A 9553-nucleotide genomic window follows, 5' to 3' on the forward strand; every position below is an offset into this window, starting at 1 on the left:
CTATCTTTTATATGTTAATTTAAAATGATAAAAATCTTTAAAAAATTGAAAATTGAAAAATTAAAAATTAAAAATTTAATATTTAATATTTTAGTCCATATTTCAGTTAAAAGATCAATATTCAAAATTTAAAAAATAAAAATTTCAAAAATGATAATCTCAGCACAAAAATTTTAAAACAAAAAAATAGAAAAATATATGTTAAAAATGAAAAAAAAAAAATTGAGCAATAGTAGTGTTTTTTTAAGAAAAATACCGTAAAAAATTAATTATAATAGCGTTTTTAGTGAAAATGTCGCAAAAAATTTTCCATCGAAACCGCGCGGTTTTATTTTCACTCCCTCCCCTAAATCCCTAATTTAACGCTGCTAAAAACCATGATTCTATTCCCTTTGGTTTCACCGATCAAAATCCCCTTCTCATAAATTTTCTCTCTTAAAGATTTCATGCCTACCCACCACCTTTAATCTCAACTAACGGAAGAGACGCAGCGTGCAATTTGATTGTTCCAATTTCCTTTTCAACGTTCAATTAAAACCCTAGCCTCTTCCTTTTGCTTCTATCGGGAGGGGGGAAGGAATCATGTCTTTCAATCTCATATGCTGAAGCCATCCTGCAGCTGCTTCGGATCCTCCCAAGATCTGTACGGCTGAGGACCAAAAGAAAAAAGATGATGAGGATCTGGTGAGTGGCTGTTCGGGATTTAGCTTTTTTGGTTAACTGTATCGATTTTTTTAACACTTGGCTTTTTTTTTATGCAGTCGGAGAAGAATTTGGCTTTGAAACAACAGTTGGAGTTATATGTAGAGAGAGTTCAGGATTCCGATCCTAGGTTACAGAAAGTAGGTCTTGAGAGCATGAGGTGATTGAATCAAATTAGGGGTTTTTTTTGTCACTTTTAGTTAAAGGTTATTTAAAACAATTATGATTTGATTTGATATGCTATGTAGGCATGAAATCTGGACTTCAACAAGCTCTATGACTTCTGTTCCGAAGCCATTGAAGTTTCTCCATCCTCATTATGGAACCCTAAAAGCTTTTTATGAGACAATGCCAGAATCCGATTTGAAGGTATTAGGAATTTTGCTTTGATTATCTTCCATTACATCTTTTATTAGGGTAATGTTTATTGGGCTAAGCAATTCACTGAAGGATGATTTAGATGAAGGCATTAATATTTTATATAGGGACGTTGTTTATAATTTTTATTTCAGGGGTGCTGCGAATTGTTCCTTATATAAATATCTCAATTAGCCACACTTTTGAAAATCAAGAATTTCAATTTTTTTAGTGTTTGCTTCCTATATATTTCCTTTTTTTTCCCATATACTCTGTATCACTAATTTACCTTCACTTGTTTGCAGAAATACTTAGCCGATATCCTGTCTGTGTTGGGTTCTATCTTTGTTTATCATTTTTTTTCGTTTGACAATCCTACAGGAGAGTTTGAAGTACAGATTGTTGGGTTTAGAAGGTGATATTGGTTCGTGGGGTCATGAGTATGTGAGGTGAGCATTGTCCGACTTGATAACATGCTAATTTACTCTACTTTTTGTGAAAATTTTGTATTAGCGGTTCTTCATCAGCTATATCTGGTCAAACTTATAAGTTGTTTTAGATTGTGTTAATGTTTTTGTGTTTGTTATTGGTTTCAAGTTCCACTTTGTGTTGGTGCTCCGACTTAGGATTTGTAACCAGAAGATCACCTATGCGAATTTATTTTTGGTACTAATTTACTTCTTTATTTTTCAATCTATAATTAACATATTGGTTTCATGTTCGTGTTGACATATAACTAGAATAATTTTGTTCTCACTTCATTATTTGTTCTCAGGAACTTGGCTGGAGAAATTGCACAAGAGTATAGGAAGCGACAGGTTAGAAGTCTAAGGAATCTTTAGACATTTCGTAGTTTCTATGAGTTATGTAATGTAGGGTTATCTTTAATGGCGAGACATTAATCTGGATGTTAATGTTATTTACTTTGTTGCTAATGCAGAGCGAAGAGGCTGCAATTGAAGATCTACTGGAGCTTGTGCAATAGATTGTTTCATTTCATATGAACGTATAACTTTCTCTTTGTCATATGGAGCTTGTGCGACAGATTGTTTCATTTCGTAGTTTCTATGAGTTATATTAATTGAAAACTCTTTTCGTTTATCATTTCTTTAATTCATTTTCGATACTAATTTAATTCATTCATTTTGGGGAAGAATTTTGGGGAAAAATAATATATTGAAATATCAATATGTTAAATCAATATTTTGGGGAAGATTTTTGTCATCATATAGCTGCCAATCCAAAGAGAAGTTCCATCCTGTCCTTCAGCTCTTTGATCCTTCTCCTCATCTTCCCTCTGTTTCCACTTGATGCAGGTACCACCTATATATAATTATAATATTGGTGTGCTCTGTTTCATGTTCAATGCTTTATAATTCATTATGCACCAACAAACTTTTGATTGAAGGAATCACAGAGCTAGCTTCTTGTACTTCATAGTATCTTGCTTTTGGTGCATTTTGGCACATGCTTCTTTGTAGAATGATACAGAGTTCATATCTTTGCAGAGAATGGAGAAGTGCTCAGTGATCACTACAAGCTACTTACAGTTGATTTGCGTAACATTCATATCTTTGCAGAGTTCATATCGGTAGCGTTACAAGCAATGGGCTGATTATTACAATCAAACGGAAGTTACTTGTGCACCTGGAACATAAATGGAATTGTATAGGAACTGTTAAAGTAATGCTGAAGGATTTGCTTAAGCGGGTAGAGGGATAGGAATGGATTTGTGTATAAACTGTTATCCAATTAATGCTTGTTGTATGTGATGTGATAATAGTGTTGATACTATGGCATGCTTCCCTTTGATATATGCTCTCTTTATAATATTTTAATCTTTTTTATTTTTAATGACCTTTAGCGGCGTTTAAGGGGAAGCGCGGCTAAAGATATAACTTTTAGCGGCGTTTGTGTAAGAAGTGCCACTAAAGGTTATGTTCTTTAGTGGTATTTTGGGGAGAAAAATTGCTAAAGGTCATGTTATTTAACGGCGATTGTGGGAGAAGCGTCGCTAAATGTTATGATTTTTAGTGGCATTTGTAGGAGAAGTGTCACTAAAGGTCATGCTTTTTAGCGGCGTTTTCAGGAGAAGCATTGCTAAAGGTCATGTCTTTTAACGGCGTTTGCAAGAGAAGCGCCGCTAAAGGTCATGTTCTATAGCGGCTTTTTTCACATAAATGCTGCAAAATTTAGTGACGTTATCTACAGCGGTGTTTTTCGTGGCGTTTATCAAAACGTCGCAAATTATTTTAGTGGCACTTATAAACGCTGTTAAAGGCCCCAAAAAATGCCGCTAAAACCTGATTTGCTGTAGTGAATATATATTATATATTCTAGTTAAGCAATTTGAGAATTCAATAGTGGCAAAATGTTAAATTCATTATTAGTCTTTGAAAACAAATAATCAACTTGAATTAAGTGTTTATTTTTATTTCGATTTTACATTGAAATGACTATATTATAAAAAAAAATTCAATGAAATTTAGATAAATAAAATGAAATCCTTATTAAAATATTATTCTTAGATCATGATGAGGTTTTATCTCCCGCCTCTGCCAAGATATGAAATTCAACAATTGAAAGCATCCCATTAATAACATTGTCATTCTTTAGAGACTAGTTTAGTAACGAGAAGCTTGTAGTACTAATACTGGAAATCAGAGTCAGCCTTGGAATCAACAACTCAACGATGTTTGGAGATGAGAAATTTGGGTTCATGTTGAAGAAATAAGATGTTAAAAACACATAACGCAGATGATGAATAAAGGAATAAAAAGAAGGAAATGTACTAAAGAGTTTCGAGAAAAGGAAAAAAAAGTTGTTGGAGTGAGGAACTCTTTTTACATTAATATGACTTTGTTAATTCAAGATATCATCCAACAATCACCACAGCAGAATGGATCTTTAGAGGCCCTTTTTTTAATAGTGATGAAATAAAAAACGCTGCAAAAAATGATGGTGTAAAAACACCGCAATAGATATAGAATATTTAACGGAATAAGACTTATTGTGATGTTATTTACCAAAAAAGCTGTAGAATGTAATCTTTTTGTGGGTTTTGCCTTTTAAATGTAGCAAAAGAAGGCCTTCAGTGGCATTTTCCTCAGCAAACACAGTTAAATGTTAAAAATTTATAATAAAAAAATTGGTATTTTTATCTTTCCTTATAAATTATAATACAAGCCAATCATATATAATTTCACATTATTATATATAAAATAATATATAATTCATAAATATAAAAATTAAAATATTTTATACAAATCAATAAGTTCTAATGCAGTTAAATCAAATTGTAACACCTTTTACTCGACTTGATCGCCGGGTCCGAGTTATAAGGTGTCGCATTCGTTGTCAAAGCAACTACGATCGAATTATATTCAATTAATGTCAGTTAACATAAAATACAAGTAATATAATTATATGGTATGACACATAATCATTTTTGGGTCTTATATGAGCTTACAATAGCTCTACAGCTAACTGAGGTCGAATTAGGACTAAATTGTAATGTTGGCAAAACTTCTAGTTGACGTGGCAACATCAGGGAGTTCTTTGTTGCGACGCAATATACTAAATGGTCTCATCTCAATGACCCATGCATGACATTACAATATGCCCTGAAGTCATGATCTTGTCACGATATCACCTGCACGACGTCGCGACGTCACGACGTCATGACGTCACACACTGTTTTTGCAATTTCTAATTGAACATCGACCTACAATTTTGCAAACATCTACCGTACTTATTTACCTCATATTTTCATTCAACACATACATTTCTCAAGCATCAAATTATGCACTTTAACACCTTATGCAACAATATACCAATGCCATAACACTTATAATTTAACTACCAAACATAATTCTACTTAAATTCTCCATTAATCATACCTATTCACTTGGACTATAGACAATAAATCATTGTTTTTTCATTTCATCCATATGTTGACCCAAATAAATGATACATCCATATGATTTATTTCTATACGTCAACTTCTAATCTTAATGGCCACAAAAAAAAAAACTAATATTATACTAAAACCAACTCAACTAGGTACATGCCACACTTTAACAAAACAAAATTATACAAACTTTGCTGAGTCGAGGATCGATTGGTGGTTGTTGAGATAACTGCTTGATCTATCGAGAATCTACTTTACCTATTGATCTACCATAAATCGATGTGGCAAATTAGGCCTTTTTGACGCCATTAAAGAATTTTTTTTCTCGAGCAAAATAGAGTTTTTACCATAGTTTGTCATTATTTCCATATTTTCAGTTAATAAATGAAAATGTCTCATTTTTTTCTTCTCTTTTTTACCTAAATTGGCCACTTGTGCCATTAGGGACCCTAATGGGTAATTGAGTTTTGTAGGGAGCCATCAGAGGCCTGAACATGAGCGAAAAAATCGCCTAGAAGAGGGTATCACGACATTGAAGCATAGAAGTCGCAACATCTCTGAGAAGCCTGAATTGAAGAGGAAAAGAGGCCATCTATAGTGATATCACGACATCCACCTAGAGCACCTCTTTTTGGAGATTGTCGACAATATTGCAATATCCTAACTTGGGTATCATGATATCCCTGTTGTGTGGGACAAAAAATGGCATCAGAGACAGAGTTTGTCCACTCGAAGCACCAATCAAAAGCCAGCATTCAAGGGCACTTTAGGCGACATTTTTGGGTTAGAAATCAACTATGTAAAGCCACTTTTGGCTGAGAAAAATGGAGAGCTTTTCACTTTAGTTTCTATAATCTTTATTCTTAGTTTTAGGTTGGGGTTAGGGTTTCATTTTTCTTTTTCTTTTTCTTTTCAATTTTATTTTAGGTGTTCTCTTTTCTTTTGAATAGATTTCATAGTTATTAGTTAAGTTAGTTCTTTTTATAGTTTAGTTTTATTTACATGTTAAGTCTTTAAACTTTCTTGTAACCACTCTTTAATCTTTGCTTAATGTTATTTCAAATTTCTTTAGTTTTAGTTGTTAAAGATTCCACCTTTAATGTTTTTTGCTTCTTACCTTGCTACTAGTTGTTCATCTTTACTTGATTCTAATTTTCTCCATTAAAAATCCAATTTTTTATCTTTATTTTATTGCGTTTGATGTTTATGGATATTGTAACACCCCTAACTCGTCTTCATCACTGGATTTGGGTCACAAAGTATTACGATAAAATTTTAAACATTTAACATTACTAACTCACAAATATTCAATTATAATTACAAATAATCAAATCACATACCACTTATAACAAACAAACACTTACGGGCCTTAAACCGAGTTTACGGAGCCCTAAAAATAGTTTGGAAACATTTTAGGGTTAATTCGAAACAAAATAGAAATTAGGAAAAAGTTGAAAATTTTGAAAATAGGGGACACACGGCCGTGTGTCATAGCCCAGATCGTGTGGACATTTGAAGTCTAGACACACGGTTGTGTCCCAGTCCATGTGTCCACCCGTGTGTATATTCAAATTAAGGTCACAAGATCGTGTGCTTCCCCATGTGTGCATTCGATATTGGGTCACACGGTCGTGTCGCTGGCTGTGTCCTAGACCTTGTGTCAAACTGTTATAAGACACACGGCCATGTTGTGCGCCATGTGCTAAACCGTGTGAAACCCGTACCTAAAGACAATAAGACACACAGCTGTGTGGTTAGGCCGTGTGTCGTGTGGCAGTTGATAAATGCCAAAAGTAACATGTTTTAGCCTAATTCTTAATGTGGTTTTGGATGATTATTCGATTTAAAATGGTGAATTTTGTGCTCTTAATCCTTTAAGTTCATGTTTTTATACTTTAGGAGAGCATTTGGGAGCAAAAGGAGCGAGAAACAAGTGAAAATAAAAAAATCAGAACAAGCTTCAGGAGCCACACCGGCTGGACACATGGCTGTGTGAGCCACACGGCCATGTGCCAAACCGTGTGGATTTCACAAAATGCACTCTGGAAACACTGAAAACAAAACTTTTAGGTTTTTCAATCATTCTAAAACCTATATATACCAAATATAAGAAGAGGGGAATAAGCCGTCAAAAAATATTGAAGAAAACAACTCGAAAAAAACACCTTTAAAGCTGACTCGGAAGTAGATTTCCATCAAGATTGAAGCTCTCATTTTGATTTCTTTAAAGTTTATTATGAGTTTCTTTATTTCTTGTGGTTATACTGTCTTTAAGATGTTTTTATTTGCGATTATAAACTAATATTCTAAAATACCTAGGGGAGATGAACCCTATAACGAATTCTGTCTTTTGATTTATGTTTTACACAATAAACATTTGGATCTTGTTCTCAATTTTCTGTGCTTAATTCTTGGTTTAATATTTTCAGACTATTAATCCATATTTGATGTGCTTGAATAAAGGAGGAAAAGTCCATGTTTAAGAGTAGGTCTAGCATAATTGAGTGGAGTTGCATGCAATTTTAGAAATGGAACGACATAAGTCTACCAGATTAGAGTCGAATCTAATAGGGGAATCTATAGATCGAGTTAATGTAATAATAGGGGTTTTAATTAGAAAGTAATTTCAATTAATCAACCTAGAGTCAGTTGCTCTTAGTTTTGAAGAGAGATATTAGCATAATTTAGGGATTTCTATGGATCAAGATACGAAGTGAAGAAATTGTGTAATTGAGATTGATAATGACAGATGAAGTCTAAGTGAATTCTTTCCTAAGTATTGTTTCGCTTCTTGGTTATTATTCAATTATTTTCTTAATTTGTTCTTTGTCATGTTCTTTAGTTAATTAATTTAGTTAATTTTAGTTTTAATCAATCACTCCAATTTGTTGGTTAAATAAAAGAAAGACGGTAATTACTAGTACTTTTAGTTTTCGTGGGAATGATATCTTTTCTCATCGTAGCTATACTATTAATTGATAGGTGCACTTGCCTTAGTTAGATTTTTAGTTGGTTTCATGGACATCAAGTTTTTGACGCCATTGTCAGGACTAAAATATTAAGAAAACTTTATTTCTATTAATTTAGTCGTTTTTATTTTAATTTTAATATTTTTGTTTTTAATTTAATTTTTATATTTTAATTTTTTTTTTTACTTTTGGAAGGTTCTTTTGGTTTATGACTAAAGGAAACCCGTTAGATCTATTATTTTTTTTATAGTGATATTGAAAAGACTGCTCACAGAAATCGTAGAGAGTTTAGAGAAGCAAGACAAAGTCAACAAAATATAGTAGAGGATCAAAAGGAAAAGGATATTACTGTGGAGATGTGTGATAATCAAAGCAATTGGCTACCTCCTGCACGTCCTACCCCTCAGACTATGTATGATTATGCTAAGCCCACTCTAATTGGGGTTAAATCAAGTATTGTTAGACCGTCTGTTAATGCAAACAATTTTGACATCAAGCCGAATATAAGTCAGATGGTGCAACATTATGTTCAGTTTGATGGTTTGCAAGATGAAGATCTGAATGCTTATTTGGCCAATTTTTTAGAGATTTGTGACACTTTCAAGATCAATGGCATTACTGATGATGCCATATGCTCATGGTTGTTCCTATTCTCATCGAGGAGCAAGGGAAAACAGTGGTTAAATTCATTGCCACGAGGTTCTATCACTACTTCGGCTCAAATGACTGAAAAATTTTCGTTAAAATATTTTCCACAGGCAAAAACAATTAAATTGAGGAACGACTTATCTTCTTTTGTCCAGTTTGATATTGAAACTCTTTATGAAACATGGGAGAGATTTAAGGATTTGTTGACAATGTGTCCTCACCATGTACTACCTTTATGGCTTCAAGTTCACACTTTTTACAATAGTTTGAATCCCTCAACTAGACAAATGATTGATGCAGCTCAAGAGTTTATTGAGAATACGACACTGAATAATTATCAGTGGCAAGTTACGAGAGTAAAACCTGTCAAGGCAGGTGGAGTTTTTTATGTTGATGAAAGTTCTATGTTGGAAAACCAGGTTGAAGCTCTTAGTAAGAAAATTGATGGTCTAAATTTTTCTAAGCAGGTAAATCCAGTGATGCAATGTGATGCAAATAGAGTGGGGATGATTAATTTAGAATATTCACCCTTCAAGTCTAACATGAAGCATGAGCAAATCAACTTTATGGGTAATAATTTTAGACCTCAAAATAACCCCTATAGCAATACTTATAATGCAGGATGGAAGAATCATCCAAATTTTTCTTGGGGTGGTTAAGGAAATCAAAGGTCACAACCCCTTCCAAGTTTTTAGCGGCCTTATCAGCAAGAAAAGAAACCAAACCTTGAAGAGATGATTGCTAAATTTATTTCAGTTTCTGAAAAATGATTTCAAAACATTGAGACAACTTTGAAAATTCAGCAAGCATCAATTCATAGACTTGAAAATCAAATTGAATAGCTTGCTAAACTGGTTTTGGAAAGACAGCAAGGTAGTTTACCTAGCAACACTGAACCAACCCTAAAGGAGCATGTGAAGGCAGCTACATTGAGGAATGGGAAAGTGTTGTCTGAGCTTGAAAAGAA

At 33.2% G+C, this 9553-nt stretch overlaps 1 protein-coding gene and 1 non-coding gene across 4 annotated transcripts; one reads left to right on the plus strand and one right to left on the minus strand.

The window, feature by feature from the left end:
- The first annotated feature begins 287 nt into the window (after positions 1-287).
- Positions 288-2873, plus strand: LOC108467830 (26S proteasome non-ATPase regulatory subunit 2 homolog A). 3 transcript variants are annotated; one of them, XM_053018222.1, is made up of 8 exons: positions 288-684; positions 762-842; positions 951-1071; positions 1441-1508; positions 1657-1725; positions 1835-1877; positions 2000-2375; positions 2568-2873. In XM_053018222.1, exons 3-7 carry the CDS (start codon positions 979-981, stop codon positions 2042-2044), a joined length of 318 nt encoding a protein of 105 aa, XP_052874182.1. In that variant the 5' UTR covers positions 288-684; positions 762-842; positions 951-978; the 3' UTR covers positions 2045-2375; positions 2568-2873. The 3 variants fall into 3 exon arrangements, with proteins under 3 accessions (XP_052874182.1, XP_017624114.1, XP_052874180.1); XM_017768625.2 differs by having other exon boundaries at positions 289-684; positions 762-862; XM_053018220.1 differs by having other exon boundaries at positions 289-684; positions 762-862; positions 2640-2873.
- A 5835-nt stretch (positions 2874-8708) lies between these two features.
- LOC128279985 (small nucleolar RNA R71) lies at positions 8709-8815 on the minus strand. The gene has a single exon (XR_008270168.1). It is a non-coding gene; the product is annotated as a small nucleolar RNA R71 (small nucleolar RNA).
- Between the last annotated feature and the right edge of the window lie 738 nt (positions 8816-9553).

Source organism: Gossypium arboreum, chromosome 8 (genome assembly GCF_025698485.1).
Source record: "Gossypium arboreum isolate Shixiya-1 chromosome 8, ASM2569848v2, whole genome shotgun sequence".
NCBI classification, from domain to species: Eukaryota; Viridiplantae; Streptophyta; class Magnoliopsida; order Malvales; family Malvaceae; genus Gossypium; species Gossypium arboreum.

Excerpts from the sequence above, each read along its gene's own strand:
- LOC108467830 (XM_017768625.2), top strand. Across the intron at positions 1,072-1,440 it reads TGCCAGAATCCGATTTGAAG|GAGAGTTTGAAGTACAGATT; the intron begins GTATTAGGAATT and ends ACAATCCTACAG. Across the intron at positions 1,509-1,656 it reads TGGGGTCATGAGTATGTGAG|TTCCACTTTGTGTTGGTGCT; the intron begins GTGAGCATTGTC and ends ATTGGTTTCAAG.